At 58.5% G+C, this 25,437-nt stretch overlaps 1 protein-coding gene, 1 long non-coding RNA gene and 2 other non-coding genes across 5 annotated transcripts; 3 read left to right on the forward strand and 1 right to left on the reverse strand.

Moving 5' to 3' along the window:
* Positions 1-9,441: 9,441 nt before the first annotated feature.
* LOC101056751 (uncharacterized) lies at positions 9,442-12,988 on the forward strand. The gene is made up of 4 exons (XR_682488.4): positions 9,442-9,749; positions 10,541-10,581; positions 11,229-11,336; positions 12,536-12,988. It is a non-coding gene; the product is annotated as an uncharacterized LOC101056751 (long non-coding RNA).
* LOC112204473 (small nucleolar RNA SNORA17) lies at positions 10,750-10,881 on the forward strand. The gene has a single exon (XR_002938116.1). It is a non-coding gene; the product is annotated as a small nucleolar RNA SNORA17 (small nucleolar RNA).
* LOC112204472 (small nucleolar RNA SNORA43) lies at positions 11,417-11,552 on the forward strand. Its single transcript, XR_002938115.1, has one exon. It is a non-coding gene; the product is annotated as a small nucleolar RNA SNORA43 (small nucleolar RNA).
* Positions 12,989-13,605: 617 nt separating the features above from the next.
* DIPK1B (divergent protein kinase domain 1B) lies at positions 13,606-25,087 on the reverse strand. Of its 2 annotated transcripts, none has more exons than XM_016962171.4 (5): positions 24,875-25,087; positions 19,872-20,006; positions 15,615-15,722; positions 15,342-15,518; positions 13,606-14,681 (listed from the first exon to the last, which is right to left on the reverse strand). In XM_016962171.4, exons 1-5 carry the CDS (start codon positions 24,935-24,937, stop codon positions 13,869-13,871), a joined length of 1,296 nt encoding a protein of 431 aa, XP_016817660.1. In that variant the 5' UTR covers positions 24,938-25,087; the 3' UTR covers positions 13,606-13,868. The 2 variants fall into 2 exon arrangements, with proteins under 2 accessions (XP_016817660.1, XP_016817659.1); XM_016962170.4 differs by lacking the exon at positions 24,875-25,087 and adding an exon at positions 23,160-24,607.
* Positions 25,088-25,437: the final 350 nt, after the last annotated feature.

Raw genomic sequence — 25,437 nt, forward strand, 5'->3', positions numbered from 1 at the left:
ACTGCCGGCTGCTTGTGCCCCCGAAGGTCCCATCGGGGGCAGGGCACAGATCCTGCGGGCGCTGCCTCAGGGCTCCCAGGTTGGGCACTGCGAGAACCCAGTGTCTCCCTCACCTCGCTTTGTCTTGGCCCTAGAGGCTGGGCCTGTTACCCCATTTTGCAGATTGAGAAGGCGCTCAGGGAGCCGGGTGCTTTGCGCAAAACCAGGCAGCGAGGACAGAAGACCCTGCCGTGTGGCCCTCATCGCAGCCCCATGGGGCCTCCGGAGACCACGCGGGCCTGAGCCCCTGCACTTCTGTGTCGCAGGAGCTGATTTAATGGAGTTCTGTGGGGCCTCCGGAGACCACGCGGGCCTGAGCCCCTGCACTTCTGTGTCGCAGGAGCTGATTTAATGGAGTTCCTGCCTCAGACCACGAGGTTCGGAGCGCCCGCCCACCCCGGCCCCTCCTGGGCACCCTGCCCACCAGGTCACCTGCACCTGCTCTGAATAAACTGTGAAGTCAAGCCACTGCCTGGTGTGTCCTTCCGGAGGGCTGATGGGTGACAGGTGTGGGGGGACTTGCCCGCCCCAGGTCTGGCAACAGGAGGTGTGTTTTCCACGGCTACTGGACAAACAGTGCAGCTCACGTGCAAGGCAGCAACCCCTGCCCTCCCGCCCTGCTGGGGTCGTGGTCAGGCTGCCCCAGGGTATAGACCAGAGACAGAAACAGGGCTCCTGGTGGAGTCTCAGCAGGTCTCTCAAACACATGGAGGCCACACCCCTCCTGCCTGCATCCTCCATGGCTCCCCACTGCCCAGGGCTCCAGGCTCACGGCCCATGCTGAAGGCCCTACCTGATGGGCCCCGCTTCCGGCCTCCCTGGACCCCCAGCTGCCCAGCCCTGCTCAGTGTCCGCTTCCACAGTGGGCTGTCACCCCGTGGCCTCGGCTGCCACCAGCCGACTGCATCGCTTTCTCCTCCCGCCTGGCCTGGGACACGGGAAGGGCAAGGAAAGTGACAGTGTCAGCCCGGAGGTTCTGCGCCCAGGCCCCTGGGGATCAGCTGGTCCCCACATATGCAGGTGAGACAACCCAAGCTTACGAGGGTGGCTGCCTCGTTGGGGCGGCGGAAAATGATACCTGAGGTCGAGTGGTGCCGGGAGCTCTGGGGGAACAGCCCGAGTGGGGGGACCTCGCCAGCCCCCAGCACGGCCGGGACACCGGAAAGGCCCTGCTAGGAACAAGGACTGCACCCCAGATGTGCCTCAAATCCAGAACCGTGCCCCCAAGACCCACAGGAGGGACATGTAGAGGCTGCATTCTGACAAGTTAGGGGCTCCTGGGAAACAGCCGTGACTTTGCGCAGCTGTGCCTGGCCGAAGCCCACGGGTTCAAGGAGCTTAGCCTGGACTTGGATTTCCTGCTGGAGGGGCTGTCACTCTCGCTGTCAGCTCAGGCTCCCGTGACAAAATACCCCAGACTGGGCATCTTAAACAACAGAACTGTATTTCCTCACCGTTCTGGAGGGTGGAAGTCCAAGATTAAGGTGCCGGAAAGTGCAGTTTCTGGTGAGGGCTTCCTGCCCCTTCGCAGAAGGCAGCCCCTTGCTGTGTCCTCACCTGGCAGGGAGCGCTCTCTGGGTGCCTCTTTTTCTCCTAATAAGGACATCAGCCTGTTAAATTAGGGCCACTCCCTTTGACCTCACTTAATCTCGATTGCCTCCTAAGAGTCCCATCTCCTGAAACAGTGACCATGGGATCTGGGGCTTCAACGCAGGAATTTTGGGAGGGCAGAATTCATCCCAGAACAAAAGTCAGTGCTGTTTAGAGGGTGACAGTAGATGCAGGGCTGCCGTCGTCAACAACATCCTGCCCAAAAGTCACTGGACGTCCAAAGACACAGAAAAATATGACCTATGTTAAAAAAAAAAAAAAGAAAAAAAAAGTTACTAAAAACTGACACCGAGAAGACCCAAAGTTGAATTCAGAAGATAAAGGTCTAAAACAGCCATTATAAGTAGTTAAAGGAAAAGCAAGATATACTCTAAGGAAAGAAATAGTGACAAGATAGCATTAAAGGACAAATTGAGAAAGAAAGAATTAAGGAGTGAACGTAGGAGATCAGATCAGGAAATCAACAGAGAAATGGAAACTATAAAAAGAAAAAATTATGGAGCTGAAAAGTACAATAAATGAAAAATTTACTGGAAGGACTAATAGGAGTTGGCCATGGCAAAAGTAATGTCCATGAATTTGAGCACAAATCAATGTAAATTATCCAGTCTGAGGAACAGAGAAGAAAATGGTTGATAGCACCTCAAAGACATGTGGGGCAAGATAAAGAATGTAAACTAGCCTGAGAAAGAGAAGAGAGTGAGAATACACGAAGAAACAGTGGCCAAAATAACCCAAACTTGATGGAAACATCAACTTAGCCCAGAGGCTCGGAGAAACCCAGGCAGGATGAAAAAGAAAGCCTCACAGAAATCACACCTGGGGACATTATAGTCAAAGCACTGCCAACCAATGATTTGGATGAAAATTTAAAGGGATCTGTGGGTAAAAGACAGGGCACATCCAGGTTTGGTGGCTCACGTCTGTAATCCTGTCATCCCAGCACTTTGGGAGGCTGAGGCAGGAGGATCACTTGAGGTCAGGAGTTTGAGACCGGCTTGGGCAACATAGTGAGACTTTGTCTCTCTTTAAGAACAAACAAAAAAGACAGGGCATGATATAGTTTGGCTCTGTGTCCCCACCCAAATCTCATGTGGCATTATTGTAATGCCCAATGTTGGAGGTAGGGCTTGGTTGGAGGTGACTGGATCATGGAGGCAGATTTCCCCTTGCTGGTCTTGTGACAGTGAGTGAGTTCTCAGGAGATCTGGTTGTTTAAAAGTGTGTAGCACTTGCCCTTTCATTCTCTCTCCTGCTGGCCATGTAAAGATGTACCTGCTTCCCCTTCACCTTCAGCTATGATTGAAAGTTTCCTGAGGCCTCCACAGCTGTGATTCCTGTAAAGCCTGTGGAACCATGAGTCAAGTAAACTTCTTTTCTTCATAAATTACCCAGTCTCAGGTAGTTCTTCATAGCAATGTGAGAATGGACTAATACAGGGCATAAACAGGGGGACACAATGGCTGTCTTCTCATGGCAAATGGAAACCAGGAGTTGACAATAGGCCATCTTTAAATTGATGAAAAAAAAATCAACGCAGAGCTCTTTATCTAGGACAAATATCCTTCAAAACTGACAGTCAAATAAACATACTTTTCGACAAATGGAAGTTGAGGGAATTTATCTCTAGCACAGCTTCAGTACAATAAATAAATGCCAGGGATGTTCCTCAGGCAGAGAGAAATGACTCTGGATGGCCACACAGGTCTGCAGGAAGAAGATCCGTGTGACAAGCGGGGACCAAGTGAGCCCATTGGAACCTGCATTCCTTGCCCTCCATTTGGTTACTTAATTATATCAGCATGGACTCAGCAGTTCCTGTTTTCTTCCATAGGTTACAATTTATGACAATCATTTCTACCCAATGGGAGTGCCTTCAAAGTGGCTTCAGAGTGTTGTTGGTACATTCCCTGATTCCTTGGGCACATTTTTGCTTTTTGGCACAAAAAACATTCCAAGTTCCTCTTGCATTTTCTGTACACAGGCTTTGAATAATTCACCAGAGTCCTGGTTCCTTTTCATATAGAATGGTGTGTGGAGAAACCAAGCTCTGAGTGTTGGGTGTGCTTTTACTTTTACTGGGTCCGATTGTATCTAAACCTTCTCAACAGACAGAGCCTGGACTTTCCTTCCTCCTCCTCCTCCCTCCTTCTTCTTCCCCTCTCCTGCCTCCCTCTCTCTTTCTCCTTCTTCCCTTCCCCTCCCATTTCTCCCTCCCTCTCTCCCTCCTTCCTCCCCTCCCTGCCCTCCCTCCCTTCCCTCCTTCCTTCCCTCCTCCCTCTCTCCTTCCCTCCCTGCCCTCCCTCCCTTCCCTCCTTCCTTCCCTCCTCCCTCTCTCCTTCCCTCCCTGCCCTCCCTCCCTTCCCTCCTTCCTTCCCTCCTCCCTCTCTCCTTCCCTCCCTGCCCTCCCTCCCTTCCCTCCTTCCTTCCCTCCTCCCTCTCTCCTTCCCTCCCTGCCCTCCCTCCCTTCCCTCCTTCCTTCCCTCCTCCCTCTCTCCTTCCCTCCCTGCCCTCCCTCCCTTCCCTCCTTCCTTCCCTCCTCCCTCTCTCCTTCCCTCCCTGCCTCTCCCCATCTGTCTACCAAAATCAGAGTTCACATGGATACTTCCAATTCCAATCCGACGCCACAGGGTTCACTTTGATCTCTCCCCTTTCTATATGTCTATATTTATAATTCTCTTTTCCAACACAGAGAAACCCATTATCCTTGATATATTTACTCATTTGGTCCCTTCTAGAGCACATGGAAAGTAGTATCAGAAGTGCTCACCCAAACCACTGTTAGTCATGAGCCTGCCCACTAGAGCTTAGGATGTGTTTACAGCTCTTTCTGCCGTTAGCCCGAGAATACAGAGAAAAACTACTGTGTTCAGAAGTTACCGGGGACAGTCCTTTCCCCTTCAGTGTGGCTGTCATTTATTTATAATACAACCGTATCCCTTGTTAGGAATTTGTTTATTTTACTTTTGAGTATAATATACCAAATTACCTTGATTCCAAAGTCAAAACTATACAAAAACGTTTACTCAGAAAAAGTCTAACTTCATCCCCCAACTCTGTTCCAGCTCCCCGCCCCGGCAGGGAACTAGTTTCATTAGACTCTGAGGTTTATCCTTCCTGTGTTTCTTTCTTTCTTTTTTTCTTTTTGCGATGGAGTCTCGCTCTGTTGCCCAGGCTGGAGTGCAGTGGCACAATCTCGGCTCACTGCAACTTTCGCCTCCTGGGTTCAAGTGATTCTCCTGCCTCAGCCTCCCGAGTAGCTCAGATTACAGGCATGCACCACCACACCCGGCTAATTTTTGCATTTTTAATAGAGACGGGCTTTCCTAGAGACGGGCTTTCACTATGTTGGCCAGGCAGGTCTCGAACTCCTGACCTCAGGTCATCTGCCCACCTCGGCCTCCCAAGTGCTGGGATTACAGGTGTGAGCCCCCATGCCCAGCCTCATTCTTCTGTTTTGTTTCTTGTTTGTTTTTGTTTTGTTTTGTTTTGTTTTGAGATGGAGTCTCGCTTTGTCGCCCAGGCTGGAGTGCAGTGGCACAATCTCAGCTCACAACCTCCATCTTCCGGGTTCAAGCGATTCTCCTGCCTCAGCCTCCTGAGTAGCTGGGATTACAGGCGCCCACCACCACGCCCGGCTAATTTTGTATTTTTAGTAGAGACGGGGTTTCACCATGTCGGCCAGGTTGGCCTTGCACTCCTGACCTCAGGTGATCCTCCCGCCTCGGCCTCCCACAGTGCTGGGATTACAGGCGTGAGCCACCGCACCTGGCCCTGTTTTTAATGGTATAAAGGTTTAAGGTATTTTTTCTATGATCCCTGTTTTACATAGTGTTTTTATTATATTTATATTAATGAAATTCTGTAATTTCAGTTTGTATTTTTCTTTTCATCTGAGAGTATTTTTAAAAATATGTTTAAAATGTTCCAGGCTGGGTGCAGTGGCTCATGCCTATAATCCCAGAACTTTGGGGACTGAGACAGGTGGATCACCTGAGGTCAGGAGTTCGAGACCAGCCTGGCCAACATGGTGGAACCCCGTCTCTACTAAAAACACAAAAATTAGCCAGGTGTGACGAGTAGCTGTAATCCCAAATACTCGGGAGGCTGAGGCAGGAGAATTGCTTGAACCCAGGAGGCAGAGGTTGCAGTGAGCTAAGATCGTGCCACTGCACTCCAATCTGGGCGATAAAGGGAGGCATTGTCTCAAAAAAAAAAAAAAAAAAAAGAAAAGAAAAGATAAAATATTCCAATTTTCTTGTACTGTGGTCAGAGAAGGTTGGCATATTTCCACCTTAAGAAGCTTACTTACACTTTCTTCATGGCCTAATAAATGATCAATTTGTGTGCCTGTTTAACTCTCTCTCTCTCTCTTTTTTTTGAGGCAGGGTCTCACCCTGTAGCCCATGCTGGAGTGCAGTGGTGCAATCACAGCTCACTGCAGCCTTGAACTCCTAGGCTCAAGAGATCCTCCCACTTCAGCCCATTGAGTAGCTGGGACCACAGTCACACACCACCAAGCCCAGATAATTTTAAAATTTCTCCTAGAGGTGGGGCCTCATTTTGTTCCCCAGGCTGGTCTGCAACTCCTGGGCTCAAGCGAGACTCCCAAGGTGCTGGGATTCCAGGCGTGAGCCCCCACACCCGGCCCGCTGGCCCCCTCGCCTAACCTGTGTGCCCATCCTCTCGGCTGACACTTTGCTCTTAGAAAGTGATGACCACTCAGGGCTGGGCACAGTGGCTCACACCTGGAATCTCAGCACTTTGGGAGGCGAGGTGGGCAGATCACTTGATGTCAGGAGTTCAAGACCAGCCTGGACTTCCTTTCCTCCCCTCCCTCCCTCCCTCTTCTTCCCCTCCCCTGCCTCCCTCTCTCCCTCCTTCTTCCCTTCTCCTCCACTTTCTCCCTCCCTCTCTCCCTCCTTCCTCCCCTCCCTCCCTCCCTTCCCTCCTTCCTCCCTCTCTCCATCCCTCCTTCCTCCCTCTCTCCTTCCTTCCCTCCCTCTCTCCATCTGGCTACCAAAATCAGAGTTCACATAGAAACTTCCAATTCCAATTCAACACCACAGGGTTCACTTTGATCTCTCCCCTTTCTATATGTCTATATTTATAATTCTCTTTTCCAACACAGAGAAACCCATTATCCTTGATATATTTACTCATTTGGTCCCTTCTAGAGCACATGGAAAGTAGTATCAGAATTGCTCACCCAGGCCGGGCGCGGTGGCTCACGCATGTAATCCCAGCATTTTGGGAGGCCGAGGCAGAGAGATCACGAGGTCAGCAGTTCGAGACCAGCCTGACCAACATGGTGAAATCCCATCTCTACTAAAAATACAAAAATTAGCTGGGCGTGGTGGCGCGTGCCTGTAATCCCAGCTCTCAGGAGGCTGAGGTAGAAGAATCGCTTGAACCAGGGAGGTGAAGGTTGCGGTGAGCTGAGATCGCACGACTGTACTCCAGCCTAGGCGACAGAGCGAGATCCCCATCTCAAAAAAAACAACAACAAAGAAAACAGAATTGCTTACCCAAACCACCGTGAGCCACGAGCCTGCCGATGAGAGCTTAGGATGTGTTTACAGCTCCTTCTGCCGTTAGCCTGAGAATACAGAGAAAAACTACTGTGCTCAGAAGTTACCGGGGGCAGTCCTTTCCCCTTCAGTGTGGCTGTCATTTATCTATAATGCAACTATATCCCATGTTTGGAATTTGTTTATTTTACTTTTGAGTATAACAGTATAACATACCAAATTACTTTGATTCCAAAGTCAAAACTATACAAAAACGTTTACTCAAAAAAGTCTAACTTCATCCCCCCACCCTGTTCCAGCTCCCCACCCCAGCAGGGAACTAGTCTCATTAGACTCTGAGGTTTATCCTTTGTTTTGTTTGTTTGTTTGTGTGTTTGTTTTTTGAGACGGAGTCTTACTCACTCTGTCACCCAGGCTGGAGTGCAGTGGCGCAATCTCGGCTCACTGCAACCTCCGCCTCCCGGGTTCAAGCGATTCTCCTGCCTCCACCTCCCGAGTAGCTGGGATTACAGGCTTGCGCCACCACGCCCGGCTAATTTTTGCACTTTTAGTAGAGATGGGGTGTCACTAAGTTGGCCAGGTTGGTCTCGAACTCCTGACCTCAGGTGATCTGCCCGCCTCGGCCTCCCAAAGTGCTAGGATTATAGGCGTGAGCCACCACACCCGGCTGATGTAGCATGCTGTTTTGTGGCTACCTCGAGAACCAGGCTCCCCGCAGCCCTTAGCGACACTAGTGGGGCTGGCAGGTGTTTCCTTCTCAGAGGCCTGGCCCAGCTGCTCGGCTTCCTAGTGAGCCATGGCGTCCGGCCTGCCCTCACCATTTTTAAGTGCACACTCCAGTGGCATTAAGTACATTTACACTGTTGTGCGACCATCACCACCATCATCTTCTCCAGAATTTTTTTTTTTTTTTTTTTTTTGAGACGGAGTCTCGCTCTGTCACCCAGGCTGGAGTGCAGAGGCTCGATCTCGGCTCACTGCAAACTCCGCCTCCCGGGTTCACGCCATTCTCCCACCTCAGCCTCCCAAGTAGCGTGGATTACAAGGGTGCGCCACTATGCCCGGCTAATTTTTGTATTTTTAGTAGAGACCGGGTTTCACCATGTTGGCCAGGATGGTCGTGAACTCCTGACCTCAGGTGATCCGCCCGCCTCAGCCTCTCGAAGTGTTGGCCTTACAGGTGTGAGCCACCGCACCTAGCCCGGGCTGACCTGCACAGAAGTGCCATCTACCTACCCTCTGACCTCTGTCATGTGACCCAGGGCAGGGGATGTGACATCTCCACCTTCTAAGTACCCTACTGTCATGGGGCAGCTCCTCTCTCAGGTGCTGGGGCTCAGGTCCTCTCCTGGGTCTCAGCAGGTCATGGTCTGCTCCGGGGCTATGCATACTGGTTTCAGTAAGTGCTTGGTAGATCTACCCCCCAGCATGGAGCAAGTGCTGGGTCGGGTGCAGTGGACTCAGTATCTCTGAAGGAGGAGATGTCTCTTGCCCCCTCTCCACAGCTAGAGCTTTCACTAGCTACAGAGCTACAGCCAACTCCTGCACCAGCTCAGAAGGTAGAGCCAGCTCCGGCTACAACTCGGGTGCTAGTTCCAGGATCAGAGCCAGCTCTAGCAACAGCTCCAGCAGCACACCCAGAGACAGGGGCAGCTCTGGTCACTTCTGTGCCGGCTCCACTATAGCTCCAGCATCCGCCCTCTAGCCAGGACCAGCTCCAAAACCATTTGCATGGTTAGGGCCAAATATCAGCATCAGGTTCAGAAAAAGAGCCAGGGCCAGCATCAGCTACAGGCCCAGCTTCAGCACCGCGGCCCCTGGTGGGGAAGGGACGGAGCGCGTCGCGGGAGCCCCATGCTGCCCGGGGTGGGCGCTGCTCGACAGTCACGGGAGCCGCCCCAATGGCTGGGACCACCGGGACCCACGGGCTCGTGGAGCGTCCTCCTGACCCGGCCTGGGAATCCTCCGCGAAAACGGGGAGCCGCGCGTGTCCGTGGCGTGCCCGGCACCCGGCGGGTCGGAAACGGCGCGGCCCCGGCTGCTGGCCCCGTGGGGCGGTCGCGGTGCAGGACACGGGTCACGGCGCTGCCGCTGCTCTGCGTGGCGAACCCACACGCCCGCCCGCCAGCCACTGAGCAGCGCCCACGTGCGGGCGCGGGGAGCTGAACGGCCGGGGACCGCTGGGGGGCGCTGCTTGGGCGGGGCGGATTGACTCTTGCGGGCCGCCGTACGCGCTATAAAAGGCGCGGCGCTTCCCTTCTCGTTCTCTGCGTGCGCCGGAGGCTGCCATGGTGGGTGGGCGGCTTGACTTCTCCTCCCGGCCAGTTCTCGAGCGCCTAGCCGGCCTCGCCCTGCAGCCTCGCTCTCGCTGGCGCTGCGCGGCCTAGGGGACTGGGCTGCTGGCCTCCGGGTGCGGGGTGGGGGCAGGCTCTGACCTGGGGCGTCCTGGCCGCGCGAGCCGCGGGATGGGGGCCCGGGCCGCGGAGGAGGCGCCGCTGCTGTGTCTCTTGGTGGAGAGGGCGCTGCCGGCCCTGCGCGGTTTCCAGCCAGGAAGCTTCGGGAAGCCTGGTGAGAGCTGAGTGCGCGAATTCGGATCTTAGAGAAAGGCACCCCGTTCACCCACGACCCTTCCGCTCCTGCTGCTGCTTCCCTGAGTCGCTCAGGCTGTGGGAAGATGTTTGTCGGCATCTTTGAAAAATTGATTTCTTATGCTGCGTCAGGTGGTTTCCTTGTCACTGTGGCTGCTCAGCGGGAGGCTGTGCTGGCGGGAGGAGGACTGCTCGGTTGTCTGGTGGGCATTCCGCCTCGTGGTCCTGGTCCCTTGATACCTGCAGGGGATCAGCAGCCCGCGTTTCGTGGCCACTGTGTTGTAACTCCAACTTCCCCCCTCCCGCAAATTAAGCGTAGAGTAAGGGGAGAGAGTAACATGGGTCGGATTTTTCTAGAACGGCCCTTGTGACAGTGAGCTTTTTGGTGGCAGGACCTTCTTTGGTCCGCCTTCCTGGAGACCAGATGCAGCAAAACGCAGTCTTTTTTTTTTTCGAGACAGAGTCTCTCTCAGTCGCCCAGGCTGGAGTGCAATGGCGCGATCTCAGCTCACTACCACCTCTGCCTCCTGGGTTCAAGCGATTTTCCTGCTTCAGCCTCCAGAGTAGCTGGGATTACAGGCGCCAGCCACTAGGCCAGCTAACTTTTTTTTTTTTTTCAGACGGGTTTCACCGTGTTGGCCAGGCTGGTTTTGAACTCCTGACCTCAAGTGATCTGCCCGCCTCGGCCTCCCAAAAAATGCAGTGTTTATGTGATGCTCCTCTGTGGTGTTTGCAAGATTTATACAAAATTGCGTTTTCTTTTTTCTCTAGGACGTCTGCTCACTGGAGATGACACGTGCGTGGGGTGTTGGGTAAGTTGGTGCATTGGAGCTGGAACAGGGTCAATCCTCCAGTGTAACTAAGCCCTGCTGTGCAACATCTTAAGTGACTGGAGGGACCAGTCGGTCTTGTGTTTACATTGAGGCTAGAAGTTGTCTCTCCAGGGGAATAAAAACGGATTATTTCGTCTTCAACAGGACACTGCCCCTAGAGGCGTTGCAGCTGTGGCTGCCGTGTCACATCTGTGTCATTAGGTGGCAGAGATTAGAGAGGCTATGTCTACGCTCAGCGTTCTGCCCCGTGAACGTTTGAATGTTTGATAGTCTGACATTCCTGTTTTGTGGACAGGCATCTGTTTTCCTTCGCTGGTATCTGGGAGAGAGGGTGGGCCCTGTGAGTGGGCTTTCTAACCCTCGCGCTGGCCTAGGCTGGCCTCTAGGGCTCTGAAGGGATAGTGGGAAAGTGGAGGGTGCCTTCACCAGGAGCAGCCTTCATGAGTGAGTTTTAAGAACCTGTGAGGATCGGTCAGGTCTGGTGTACGCTGGGTCATGCCGTACACCGTGTCAGGATCACGCAGGACAGGACTGGGGAAGGGTTTGCTGGCGTCTCAGTTAATAGCAGTAACGGCAGCCGCTTGTGTTCTTGATTCTTTGCCAAGCATTCTTGTTATTCAACACAGGAAGGAGGTGACTTCGCCTGTGATGGACTTCCAGTGTGAGCTGTGATGGACTTCCAGTGTGAGCACTGGCCAGAGTGACCAGGCCGACCAGCACCAGCCCTGATCCAGGTAAGAGGTGAGGTGGAGGCTTGCCCTCCCTCCCTGCCTGCCCTGGTTGCTGGGTGCGTGTGAGTGGCTGCCCTGCAGATGCTGTCCTGGACCTGTTGGCACCACAGACAGTTGCTCTGCTGTGCCTGTGGCCTCGGGGCAAAGAGAAAGTGGCGATTTCTACACTCAGTGCTCGGGAACCAGTGGGCACTGAGAATGGTTTATGGCCTGACATTACTTGCAACCAAAGCCAGGCAGCATTTGGGTTTTCGCTTTTGGAAACCACCTTACCTGGTTGGCTCCATGAGGGAGGGGCAGCAACATCGCTGGGAACCCTGAGGTGTAGATATGTATAAATGAGCTGTGTGTGTATCTGAAGCTCGGGCACTTGTGGGGTTACCACGAGTGTGCGTCTCACTCCCAGGCCTCGTTCTGGAAACGATTCTGTAGGTCTGTCTGGGAGGCCTTAGGCAAGTTTGACTAAGAACAGTGGAGCTGGATAAACAGGCTGTTCCTTGTCCAGCATTATTCATCCCAGGGGGGCGGGGGTGGGGCTGCAACTCCTGTGCACAAAGGAAGGGCCCTGGGTAGGGGTCAGGAGCTGCCTTGCCCAGAGATGTGTCTGGGTCACTTTGGAAACAAGAATCCTCTCCCCAAAATGGGTAGCAATGGGGGTACAGAGGCCAAAGACGCAGCTGCATGTCCTGCAGTGCCTGGGACGCCCCACAGTGAAGAGTGATGTGGCCCAAATGTCAGCAGTGCCAGTGTCAGACTCCTGCTAAGAGATAGTATCAAGAAAGACAACTTCAAAATACACTTTCTGGAGGCCTGGCGCGGTGGCTCAGGCCTGTAATCCCAGCACTCTGGGAGGCCAATGCGTGTGGATCACCTGAGGTCAGGAGTTCGAGACCAGCCTGGCCAACTGCCTGAAACCCCATCTCTACTGAAAATACAAAAATTAGCCAGGTGTGGTGGCACAAGCCTGTAATCCCAGCTATTTGGGAGGCTGAGGCAGGAGAATCGCTTGAACCCGGGAGGCAGAGGTTGCAGTGAGCCGAGATTGCACCACTGCACTCCAGCCTGGACAAGAGTGGGACTCTGTCTCAAAAAAAAAAAAAAGTACAGTTTCAGGATTTCATAAATTGGGTTCCCTGAGGGTCATTTGGTGAATCCGGGTTAAAGAACCCTGGTCTGCATCACTGTCCTTGTTTGTTTTTCAGATGCAGAGGCCAGGATGTGGGCCCAGCCCTGTGCCAGGAGGCTGGCTGGAATAAAGGTACAGATAGAGGCCTCACCCCCTCTGGGACCACTGGCACTCAGGGTGTTTGCAGCCTCAGAGCCCACCTGCCCCCAGGGCCACAGCTGCAGCTCCTGCCCTGCTGTCATTACAGGGATGGGCAGGCTGGCATGGGGGCACCCGCTGCCCCTGCCTGGGTGTTGCTGTGTATTCCTGCCGGCCAGGGGCCACTGCCAGGACCACGCCTCCCTTTTCATATCCCGATTCTTAAGTTCTGCTATTGTGGTATTCTGGTGGGAAAAAAAGAACCGCTTGGCTGTTTTTGAACTGCCTGGAACCTAAGATCCTGAATTTTTTCCCCCCCAAGGGGGAAAATCTATATGGAAAACATTTATTTTAAAATACAGGATGAAGTGAATTAAAAGATTTAAATGCACATTTCTTTAAGGATAATATTTCTGTGTTGGCAAAATTTGAGAGTAAGTTGGTCTTGAATGGAATGGATTGTCTTGACTCACACATTGCGGAGCAGAGCCTGCCCTGAAGAAAGGTGTTGCTGTGGTGGGATCTTCCCACCAGGGTCCTCGCCTGTTCTCCTAGGGGATGGTTGCTGGGTGCCCTGGGCTACTGGGGAGAGCGTACGGGGCTGGAGAAGACGGCCATTCCTGGGCTGTTTCCTAGGGAATGAGTTGTACATCTCATGGCTGGATTTTGTAAAATCAGTTTTTAAAATACCGCATATATCTGTTTTCTTACTGGAACACCTTTTTCTTGGTCTGTTGTGCCACAGCCCAGGTTTGGGGGGTACTGGTCATTGACCGTTTCAGAAGCCGCTATGTTTGGGGAACTGCCCTGGCGGCTTCAGAGGTGTGTGTGGGTTGAAGAGCAGGCAGCTCTGGAATAGACCTCAGCTTGGACTAACACCTGAGCGCTGCCTCGCCAGGATTCAGGGGCTCAACCCCAGCCCGAGTGCCTGGGCTGGGTGGATCCACAGCGGGGCGAAGGGTCCCACACACAGCATCGATGGGGGCTCAGGGTGCTCAGCCCCGGGCATTACATAAAAGCTGTTTATTGACATTACGTTCTTCAGAGTAACAAACCCCCTTGGAGGACTCTCCTGCCGGGATGTCCATGTCCGCCTTTGCTCTGAGCTGGGGTCTCATGTCTGTGGTGTTGGAATCCAGAGCCCTGACGGTAGGGGAGTGATTTTGCAACAGAGTTGCATTTCACATCTTCTGACAGGATCCCTTGAGGGAGGGCTGGACCCTGGCGCCTGGCCAGCTCCAGGAAGGGTGGCCAGGCCCCTCACTGCCCCATCAAGAGTACTTGGTGTTGGAGATCTTCTTCCAGAGCAGAGTCTTGAGGTGGCTGAGCACCAGTGAGTGATGGGCCTCCACCTGGCTGGCCAGCCCGCTCAGTGTGGTACAGGTGCGCAGCTGTGTGCCCAGCTCCTCGCGGAGGTCGGCGGGCGCGCCAGGCAGCAGGTAGCCCCGTAGCAGTGCGCACACCTTGGCCAGGTTGGGCTGGATGAGGTCGCCCTTGCACTGCCTCATGAGCCTGTCACACGGGGCCCTGCAGTCGCGCCCGTAGGTGCAGTCGGCGCTGTGCTCGCAGCGGCGGCCCTGCAGGAAGCGGCGCACGGTGGCCTCGGGTGCCACCTGCTGCAGGTCGGCCATCTTGAAGTCGTAGGTGGCTGTGTAGCCCACGTTGGCCAGCGTGGTCTCACACATGTAGAAAGTCCCGTAAGAGCCGTGGAAGAGCTCCTCCACGAACTCCAGCAGGCCGATGGCGATCTTGGCCCGCCAAGGCCACGCAGGCCCCAGCCACTGCTGGAGAGCACCCTGCAGGGCAGGCGGCAGCAGTGGGCGCAACAGGGGTGGAAGGGCGGCCGCGTGCCAGGCGCCATGCGGCACGCCCTCGGTGAGGTAGAGGTCCCCACAGTAGCCCAGCAGTCTGGAGGCGTGCTCCTTCTCCTGCAGGGACAGCAGCAGCAGGAACTCGTTACGCTGCAGCAGGGCCCACACGGACTTGGCTTCCGCCAAGGACACCCGGTTGTCCTTGTTGAAGTCAGCCATGAGCAGGACCTGGCCAACCAGCGCCGGCAGGGAAGGCAGGTCTCCCAGGTTCGCCTGGCATTTGGGACCAAAAGAAAGGAAAAGCCAGTTGATTTGATGTCTGGGAGCACGACCTGGCCTTTACCTGGTCCTCCTGGCGGGGTGGTCTGCCGGCCAGACCAGCACATCTGCCAGGTTAGGGGTCCCAGCCCACAGCTACACGGGTGGAGGACGCAGCCAGCAATGTGTCAGCTCACTCTGCTGGCCTGTGTGGCTGCTGCCAGACAGACCTCCCGCCTCCTGGCAGCCTTGGGTGCGCCTGCGGAGCCCGGGGGTGGGCACCTGGGCAGAGCAGCCTCAGAGCTTCCCTGAGGATGAGAATCGGCACAGGGCGGAGGGCACGCACTGGCTGAAGCCCTGGGAAGCGGCCCCTCTCCACAAGCCCTGGTCTCCATTCGGGGCACCTGCCCTGCTGGACCCACGGCCCTTGACTGCAGGAGCCTCCTCTCGACCTCAGCTGCCAGCCCACCGGCGCCCCCAACCCTTGCCCCCAGCCCTGGAGAGGCTCCTTCCCTGGCAGGGCTCATGCCCAGGGGCTGGGGGATGGGAGATCTGCCCAGGGTCCACTTGGGCCCATCTGTGCCTTTGCACTGGGCATGTTGGTGCCAGGGCCGCCTGCTGGGCATATGACCGTGGTGTGGACTCCTGCCCTGCCCCCTAGGAGAGCTGCCTGACCTTGAGGAAGCTGAGGGTCATCTCCCGGAATTCCTTGATGGAGGTGCCCCGGGTGGGCTTGTCAAACAGTACCAGCTCCCGCCGGGGGGCCGCATCCGACCGGGCCTTGGAGTCGAGGGTCTCCTCAATGCCACACTTGATGGTGACATCCTTGTCCCGCCAGAGCCCGCTGTACACCTGGACAGGGCCACAGAGGTCCTCGGTGCAGACGTCCCCCTCCCCCTGCATGGGCAGTATCAGCCCCAGGCCCACCCGCCCTGCCAGTGGCTATACCTGCTGGCCCGGGGCCACCGAGAGGCAGGTCCTCCACTCCACCATATGCAGCTCACACAGGTCCTGGCAGACGGAGCCCGAGATGATCCCCTTGCGGTACTGGTCACACTGAGGAGACAGGTGCAGGCGTGCCGGGCGGGGCAGCCACACCCCTGCCCCACTGAGCCCCTGCCCACAGGCCCGAAGCTGGCAGGGGCCTCCACTTGCTGCAGTTGGAAAGCTGCCAGCCCCTCACACAGGCAGTGCCGGGGGCCCTGGGTCATGCCATTGGTGGCTGCAGGATGGGGCTGTCGGCTGCAGGGGCAGCCCCGCCAACCCTCCGGTCCGGTCCCGTCCCCACCATCCTGGCTCCTGTAACAGGACGGCACAGCAAAGGCCACTGCCTGGACATGAGACACACACCACACCCAGTGTCGACCCCAGGCCAGGGCCAGAGGCAGGAACCTGGAGGCAGCTCTCCCGCCCAGCCGACCCAGCTCTGGACCATCCAGGCATTGGCCGGTGAACTAGAATTCACACTAGTCCCTAATATCTACACCACCAGCTGCCACACGCGCACTCTCTGCCTGACTCTTCATTCCTGCCTCGGGTGACGCCAGGAGGGAGGATGCATCCCCTGACTCATGGCGCCCTCCCTGCCCAGATTAGTAAGTGAGACATCTCTGAACTTGTTTTCTATGGTGGTGCTGACTGGACTGCGTCTTCCATCTGAAGGGCCAGGAGCTGCCCCACCCAGGCAGGGCTTTCCCTGGGACGCCAGGAAGAACAAAAGGGTGGGCTCTTGGTGCCAGAGCGATGGATGGTCAGGCTGGCAGAACCTGGACAGGAGTCAGACACGAGCCATAGGGCCTCTGTCAGAGAAGCAACCCCCTGGTCACAGGGCAAACAGCTGGGTGTCATCCCGTGAAGGGTGCCGTGTCCAGCCCCTCTGCTCCCCGTCAGGGCCGGCTGCCAGCCATTCTGCACTGGGCACTCACGGGGGCTCTCACGACAGATCCTGATGCCCAGAGCCACACCTGCATGGCAGCTTCTGGGTGGGTTTCCACTAATCTCAGGTGTGGGTCTCCTCCTGTCCCAAGGACTTGGCCTCCATCTTCGGCCCGGCCCAGCCTTCCCCAGGCTGAGGCAGGAGGACAGGCCGCGGCCTCACTGTTTGCCTCAAGTGCAGCCAGGACAGGGCTCACCGCCAGAGCTGACAGTCTCAAGGGTACCCCTGGGGTGGAGTGGGCAACGGAGCCCCAGCCTCTACCTCCTCTCCCGGCCCTTCGAGGCCAGTGCCCAGGCTCAAGCGCTCCGTTGTCAGAGCTGTTTGTCAAGGCTTAGAAAACGGACCCCTGGGGCCCCACAATGACTCCGGGCCTGTCCTTCCCCGTCCCACAGGCCCCCTCCTTAGCCAGACCCCCAGGGAGACATTGTTAGCAGTAATTACATCAGGCCTGGGGCTGGCTGCCGCCCCTCCTCAGCCCCCACCCTAGCTCCAGGAGCCTGGCAGCCCCTCAATCCCAGCGCCCCGCGGGAGGTGATGGAGGGATGGAGCTGGCCCGCCCCTCTAGGGGTGGGGGGAGAATTCCTGGATGTACAGCCTCAGTTGCCATGGAGCCTGGCCAAGCAGGCTTGGAGGGAGCTGGGGAAGGGAGCTGCGGAACACCCCGCCCTCCAGGGTTGGGGAGGAGGGAGGGTCCCCGCCCCCCACACACCAAGGATGGGGACAGAAGTGAGATGGGCCAACTGGAGGCCGAGGACCCCGCCACGTGAGTCATGAAGGCAGCGTCTGTCCCGGCAGCAAGAAAACGCTGGCTCTTCGTCAAGACAAAAGGAAAATGAAGGAAAACCGCACACTTGTCCAACCCTCCACCTTGCAGGCAGGCCCTTTGCCACCGGAGTCCACTCCCGTCCCCAGACCAGCCAGCTCCCTGCACCCGGAACCCCAGACCAGCCCCCTGCACCCGGAGCCCCAGACCACACAGCCCCTGCACCCGGAGCCCCAGACCAGCCCCCTGCACCCGGAGCCCCAGACCAGCCCCTGCTCCCGGAACCCCAGACCACACAGCCCCCTGCACCCGGAGCCCCAGACCACACAGCCCCTGCGCCCGGAGCCCCAGACCACACAGCCCCTGTGCCCGGAGCCCCAGACCAGCCCCCTGCACCCGGAGCCCCAGACCAGCCCCTGCTCCCGGAACCCCAGACCACACAGCCCCCTGCTCCCGGAACCCCAGACCACACAGCCCCCTGCACCCGGAGCCCCAGACCACACAGCCCCTGTGCCCGGAGCCCCAGGACCGCAGGAGGCTGCCCTGCTCCTGGCACACAGTGGTGGCTGGGGAAGGAGCCTGTGGGCCACACTGCTGTCTGGCAGGCTGGGGCTGGGGCCGGGGCTCCGGGGTCCCCCAGGGGTGGGGAGATGGAGCTGCCCCCATGGTCCTGGGCACCTCCCAGCACCTAGCAGAGTGCGGAGAGGCTTCCTCAGAGGCTGAGGCGGGCGTGTGCTTGGCCTCCTCAGGGCCCTTGCCGCACATCGGTCCCCTCACCGCCCTGCCTGTTCCCCGCCTGCAGCAGGGCTCAGTGGGGACTCACGGTCTAGTTCTTGGCCTCGCGAGGGCCCTGGCGGAAGCTGGGACCGGCCCTGCACTGCTGCTGCCTCGCTGTGTGCGCTGGGCCAGCCTCTGCGCCTCTCTGAGGCGTCCAATGCCCCCACGAGGCTGGGCAGGAAACCTCCTCTGGGAAGGAGGGACGTCTCCATGGCCCCTGGGGTGGCTTCGGGAGAGCTGGGCTTGGCCTGACCTCTGGGAAGGCTCTGAGCAGCCAGGGAAACCCCCACTGGGCAAAGGGCCAGGGCACCCTGGGAAACCGACGCTGCAGCTTCCTCTTGTTTGTGGGGGCACCTCCTCCTGCCTTGCGGCCCGGCACCCAGTAGGTGCTCAGAGCCTGCCTGGCCACGTGAATCCTCTGCTCACCCCCACCCGCCCCCACCCACAACATCCCGGCCCGGAGGTCCGGCCCCTCCACCTCCTTGGTCCTTCTAGGAGCTCCAGGGGTGCATCTGATCGGGGCACAGCCCTCCCCACCCATGGCCCCAGGACGAGCCCGATGTGCCACCCTCCAGCCCTGCTGGGCTCAGAGGCCCCCTGGACTTCAAGGGTGAGCAAGGCCTGGTGCCAGGGGCCCGGAGGCCTCCCCTGGGCTGGCATGGGCTCCAAACAAGTCCTGGGCACAGAAGCTCTCCTAGCTCCGGACCCCACACCCCACTCCTCCACTGCCACATCTGGGCCTTTCCACATGTGGCCCCCGTCAGACGTGGCTCTGTGGGACACAGGCCTGCCCACGCCCACCCGGGTAGCTTCATCCACCACCCAGTTGCCAGGAGAGGCGCTCTCCCCATCTGACGGAGGAGACACCGAACCTGGGGTCTCCCTGCACCCAATCCCCCTATGACAACCCACAGTGGCCGCTGCTACAGGCCAGATCCTTCTATGCCCAGGCCTGACCCCAAGGGGAGTGGAGGCATCGGAACCCTGGTCATCGGGCAGCCTGGGGTCAAAATTCAGTGGGGGACCTGCCCAGTTCTGGGCGAGTCTAGGGTTTGCCAGGAAGACAGAGCTGGGATGACCTCCCCTCTGAGCTAGTCACAGGGTGTGGAGAGGGGCAGGGGGTCACCTTGGTGTGCACTCATGTGGACATGTTTGCTCCCAGACACACACATGCTCACATACGCCAGGGGACTTAGCCCTATCTCCCTGCGGTGGAGGCTGTGGAGGACCTTGCCCTGCCACCTGCCTCGGGGGACCCCTGGTCCCAGGGGAGCTAGCGAGGCCACTAAGGCCAGCACACGGGGGTCTCTATCCCGGACCAGTGAGGCCAGCACACGGGGGTCGCTATCCCGTCCAGTGAGGACACCACACGGGGGTCTCTATCCTGGAGCAGTGAGGCCAGCTGCCCACCCCAGGCTTCCTGCTAAACATCCTCCCTCCCAAAGATTTCTGGAGTCTGCCCTGCCTTCTGCCTCCTGCCCCCAGCCCCCAGCCCCAAGCCTCTCCCTCTCTCCTGGGCCCCTGCAGCCGCCCCCACGTCTCCCCCATCCTCCTCTGGACCCCCATCCTCCACACCCAGCCTGAGGCAGCTTTGCAGATTCCACCTAGAAACCCACGTGCCTCGTGGGCCCTGGGTCTGGGGAGGAAGGTGTCTCCAGGGCCTGGTGCCCCAGCATCTTGGGCAGCAGGGGGCATGGCCCAGTCCCCAGCCCGCACAAGCAACACTTACGATGACCACCTGGCAGACATGGCCACGACAGCGCTCCGAGTAGGACGAGTAGTGCACGTACACCAGCCAGCTGCCTGCAAAGACGCCCAGCCAGGCCAGGAAGATGCAGCGGACCCTGAGGCCTGGGAGCCGGCCCTGTGGGGGAAGGGGCTGCGTGAGGAGGTGCCCTCGGGGCACCCAGGCTCAGGGTGCTCTCAACCCCACTTCCCACAGGAAGGGCCTCCGGATCCACCCCAGCCTTCCCCTGCCATCCCCTTGGCCCGCTGGCACCCCCGTCTTCTAGAATCACCCCCAGCTCAGCGACACCCGCTCCTGGCTCTGCCTCTCCAGGGTCACATACGAGGGGCTGCAGGGGCCGGAGGTGAGGGCAGGCGCTGCCCAGACTTTTCAGTGTTATGGGCAGGTACAAATAAATGTCAAAACCAGGGGACTACAGGGTGGCCGATTCTTTCCTCTGCTGAATGAAATTTTTTTTTTTTTTTGAGAGGGAGTCTTACTCTGTACCCCAGGCTAGAGTGCAGTGGCGCAATCTCGGCTCACTGCAACCTCTGCCTCTCGGGTTCAAGCGATTCTCCTGCGTCAGCCTCCCGAGTAACTGGGACTACAGGCATGCACCACCACGACCAGCTAATTTTTGTATTTTTAGTAGAGACGGGGTTTCACCATGTTGACTAGGCTGGTCTTGAACTCCGGACCTCAGGTGATCTACCTGCCTTGGCCTCCCAAAGGGCTGGGATTACAAGTGTGAGCCACTGTGCCTGGCCGAATGAAGATATTTTTACAAACCCTTCCTATCCTGATCTCATTTCGTAACATCGTCACCTCCGCACAAGGCCAGGTGAGCGCGCCCACCGCGAGAGACACTGCCCCTATTTTTCCCACCGTCCACCGTAATGCAGATTGGTGGGAAGTGCCGGCCGGACCAGGCCCACAAGGAGAACCAGGTTTGGAGAACGGGGCCCCAGGAGCCCAACGCAGCCACATTCTGGAAGCCTTTAAGAGATGCAGGCGGGCCGGGCACGGTGGCTCACCCTGTAAACCCAGCACTCTGGGAGGCTGAGGCGGGCAGATTGCTTGAGCCCAGGAGTTTGAGACCACCCTGGGCAACATAGGGAAACCCCGCCTCTACAAAAATACAAAAATTAGCTGGGTGCGGTGGCTCACCCTGTGATCCCAGCTCTTTGGGAGGCTGAGGTGGGTGGCTTGCTTGAGCTCAGGAGTTCGAGACCAGCCTGGGCAACATGGCAAAACCCCATCTCTACTAAAAATACAAAAATTAGCTGGACATGGTGACTCACGCCTGTAGTCCCAGCTACTTGGGAGGCTGAGGCTGGAGGATTGATTGAACCCGGGAGGTTGAAGCTGCAGTGAGCTGTGACCCCACGCTACACTCCAGCCTGGGTGAGAAAGCGAGACCCTGTCTCAAAAAAAAAAAAAAAAAAAAAAAAAAAAAAGACACAGACTCAGACACCGATGTTCACAACAGCCCAGGGGTGGGCAGTCCTTAAGTTCACAGCCGGGGGATGGAAGAGCAGCTGCGTCTATCCTATCCACACTGCGGAGTGACTGCGTCCTGAGAAGGAAGGAGATCTGATGTCCACCCAGAAGGGAGGAGCCCCAGGACAAGAGGCTCAGTGAAACGAGCCCGTCACCAAAGCACAAATCCTGCAGGACCCACTTACACGAGGTCCCCAGAGTCGCCAAAACCATAGAGACAGGAAGGAGAGTAGAGGGAGCCGCGGGCTGGGAAGGGACTGGGAGTGTGCGTTTGATGCAGACAGAGCTTCAGTTTGGGAAGGTGGAGAGCTCTGCGGACAGAGGGAGGTGACCACTAAACTGTGCCCTTAAACAGGGTTAAGATGATACACTTTATGCCATGTGTATCTTACCACAGTTAAAAATTAAGGCCGGGCGTGGTGGCTCACCCCTGTAATCCCAGCACTTTGGGAGGCCGAGGCAGGCAGATCACCTGAGGTCGGGAGTTGGAGACCAGCCTGACCAACATGGAGGAACGCCATCCCTACTAAAAATACAAAATTAGCCAGGCGTGGTGGCGCATGCCTGTAATCCCAGCTACTTAGGAGACTGAGGCAGGAGAATCGCTTGAACCCCGGAGGCAGAGGTTGTGGTGAGCTGAGATGGCGCCATTGCACTCCAGCCTGGGCGACAGAGTGAGGCTCCGTCTCAAAAAAAAAAAAAAAGTAAGCATGCAGCCCCTGGCCTCTGCCTAAAGCTCTGACCCAGATGTCTGGGAGCCGGCTTTTAGGTAGGGCTCCAGGTCACTCTGCCATCCTCAGTCCCTCTGCCTTGGTTTCCCTACCGGCCTGAGGAGGCTCAGGCACCGGCTCTAGAGTGCAGGCCTCCAAGCTGGGCTTCCAAGGGTGACAGCCAGGGACAGCTGCATGCCACCTTCCCTCTCCCCAGCCCCCTAGCAAATTTCAGGCCTCTCAGGCACTGGCCAGCAGAGGGGACTTGCCCTACACAGGGGCTCAGACATCCCTGACCTGCAGCTGAAGGGTGAAGGGCCCAGGCTTGGGGGCCAGCTTCCCCTCAGAGAGGCCCCACTGCTGGCTCCAAGCACTCCCTGTGGCCTCCTGTCCACCTGCGGCCAGGGAGAGGCTGCCATGGGCACATCCTCCTCCCGGCAGCGCCTGGCCACGCCCCCACCTGCCCAAGTCAGAGCCCCCATCAGAGGTCGTGGGCTGCAGCCCGGCTTAGGCCGTGAGCAGGGGACTCCTCCCTAAAATGGGGCCACCAGCTCCTCAACGAGGACAAGGCACAGCCCAGGCAGCTGAGGTCGTTTTTTCTGGTTCTTTCAGGATGGGTGGGCCCTGGTCTCCTGCTTCCCCGGCATCCACTCACTGATGGCCGCCCCAGGCAGGGCTACAGAGGGAGGACCCCCAGCAGCTGGGGAAGGGCCCAGACCTCCAGTAGCAGTGGGGTCCTGGAGTCCTGGAGCAGAGGGCATGGCTCCGGTGTGGGGAGCCCTCCAGGCCCAGGTTGGTCTCCGCCCCCTCAGACCACTTGTCCTGGGCACTGAATCTGTTTCCGGCAGACTTGCTCAAGATGAAAAACAGGAAAGCAGAGAAACAATGGGGGGTGGGTGTTGTTCTGGCAGGATAAGGTCGGATGGCTCCGTCTGGGGTGAACGTGCCCGAGGCAGGGCCATGCAGGGAGGCCCAGCATGGGCGGGGCCTCGGAGGACAGCCAGGAGGAGGGAGGCTGCAGCTGGCCTCGGGCCTAGGGCTGACCCCAGCTGGGGACAGTGACACCAAGCTAGGGACTTACCCAGTTCTGCTCCCCAGAGCCCCGACTGGGCTTGGGCCAGGGCCTATTTCCGCCTGGCCAGCTCTGGTTCATCCCCCAGCTCTTTCGTTGTTGTTATTCTTTTGAGACAGGGTCTTGCTGTGTTGCCCAGGCTGGAGTGCAGTGGTCCAGTCACAGCTCACTGCAGCCTCGAACTCCCAGCTTCAAGTGACCCTCCCATAAAGGCTCCCAAGGTCCTGGCATTACAGGCAGGAGCCACCTTGCCCAGCTCTCCCCTAGGTCTTGAGCTTCCCCAGCTGCCATCCCTGACCCTGCTGTGGATCCTGGGGTCCCAAGCAGCTGCTCTGCAAGGCCCCCACAGTGCTCCCTGGCCCACCCTGGCTCCCGGGCCTGGCACAGATGGACGGGAAAAGCTTGAGTGTGGAGGTGGCCCCACCATCCAGGACCTGGGCTGGGGCTTTGCAGGGGCAGGTGGGGACCAGCTCCCGGTGTAGCCACTTGGAGGATAGGGAAGGTCACCCAGGGGATGAGAACAGCACAGTGGTCCTCAGCCCAGCAGGCTCAGACCATGGGCCAGGAGCCCCACAGCACTAACCCAGAAAAGCAGTTCACAAGGCCAGGAAACTGAGGCCCTCGCCACTAGAGGGGCAGGCTGGGCTCCCACCAGGGCTCTGGCCCCGAGCCAGCCACCCTGGGAACAGCCAACACCCCTCTGCTGCCATTCCTGGGCGGAGCTCCAAGCATCAGCATCTCTTCTGCAGCTGCTGGTCGAGGCCTTTCCTCGGGGGAGGGGACCACTGTGCACCCCACCTCCCAGCGACTGGGGTGGTCCTCAGACCCCTTAGCTCTCACCCTGCCCCAAGGCTGAGCCGGGACCACCACAACCTGAAGCCCAAAGTGGGCACAGAGGGTCTCGCTGCAATCTGTGAGTTGCTAGGTTCCATACACTCTTCCCAGAAGGGGAGCTGAGGCCAGCCAGGCCCTGAGCTCAGGCAGGACCCAGGCAGGGTTCCTCCTGCTGACCCAGGACCACCCTGCAGGGGCCAGGGAGATACAGGCAAATCTGACCAGGACTGGCGCCTCCGGCAGATGGCTGGGGTCCTGGAGGGTCTGGGAGGGCATCCCATCAGAGGCCGGGCCCCGGATGATTGGAGCCTGATGGGCCCGGCCTGCATCTCCCCAAAGCAGAAGGTGAAAGGGCTCCTGGCAGCTGGAACCCAAGGCGGCCCGGGCCTCCCCTGCGGACCCGGCTAGGCCCCTGGAGGGGACGGTGACTTGTTCAAGGTCATCCCGGGGTCAGGGCAGGGTCCCCGCGCTATGGCTGGCTGATGGGATGAAGGGGCAGGGGGCGGGGAGGTCATGTCCTTGCCAGGGCGTTTCTGTGTGTCCCAAGTTTTCTACCGCAGAATAACACACCTTATTTTTTAAGTGGAGAAAAGAAGAAAGGACTTCTGTGTGGTTTCTGGGCCTGGGGGGCAGGGACCGCCTGCAGGTCGGGGCGAGGGCCTCCAGGCCGCAGCATCCCCGCGCCCGGACCCTCCTGTCGCCGCCACCGCCCCTCCCCCAGCGTCCCGTCCTTCCGGAGCCACTCGCCCCCTCCCCGTCGCCCACCCCGGGCTCATGAACCCTTCGTATCCGAACCCGGGGCCCCGCTCCGTACTCGGCCCACTCCGGGGCTGGAGCTCGGCCTCCCCAAGCAGAGGCGGCCGGGGGCGGCGGGCGCGCACCGCGCTTACCTGCAGGCCCTTGGAGAAGGGGCAGAAGAGCACCAGGTGCGCCAGGCGCCGCAGCCGCCGCATGGTGGGCTCCGGCCGGGGCTGCGCGGGCCCCGCGGCTCGCTCGGCCTCAGCCCCGGCCCGGCCCGGCCCGCAGCGGCCGCCGCTCCCTCGCCATGCGGGCCGCGCGCCCCCGGGCCCGCGTTAAAGGCGAGGGCGCGCGCCTTTCTGACGGCCGACGGCGGCGCGGCGGGGGCGCGCGGGGGAGGGTCGCGGCGGAGGCGCGCGGGGGCGGGGCTTGGCGCGCGGCCCGCCTTCGACCCCCGGCTCGGCTGAGGAGGGGGCGGGCACCGAGGCCCCGCCCACCCGCAGACCCCGCCCCTCGTGCAACGGTGCTGCGGGAGGGGCTGGGGGCGCGCGGGATGGGCCGGGAGGCGGAGCCGGGGCCGGGGGCGCGCCTGTCGGGCTCCTGGGCGTCTCGGGGGCTTTTCCCACGCTGGAGAGAGGCCCCGTGCGCTGCGCAGGCTGCGGGGTTCAGGGCTCCCCACGCGCGCCCCCGGTTCGAGGCCGCAGAGCCAGGGCTG

Source organism: Pan troglodytes, chromosome 11, assembly GCF_028858775.2.
Source record: "Pan troglodytes isolate AG18354 chromosome 11, NHGRI_mPanTro3-v2.0_pri, whole genome shotgun sequence".
Taxonomy (NCBI): domain Eukaryota; kingdom Metazoa; phylum Chordata; class Mammalia; order Primates; family Hominidae; genus Pan; species Pan troglodytes.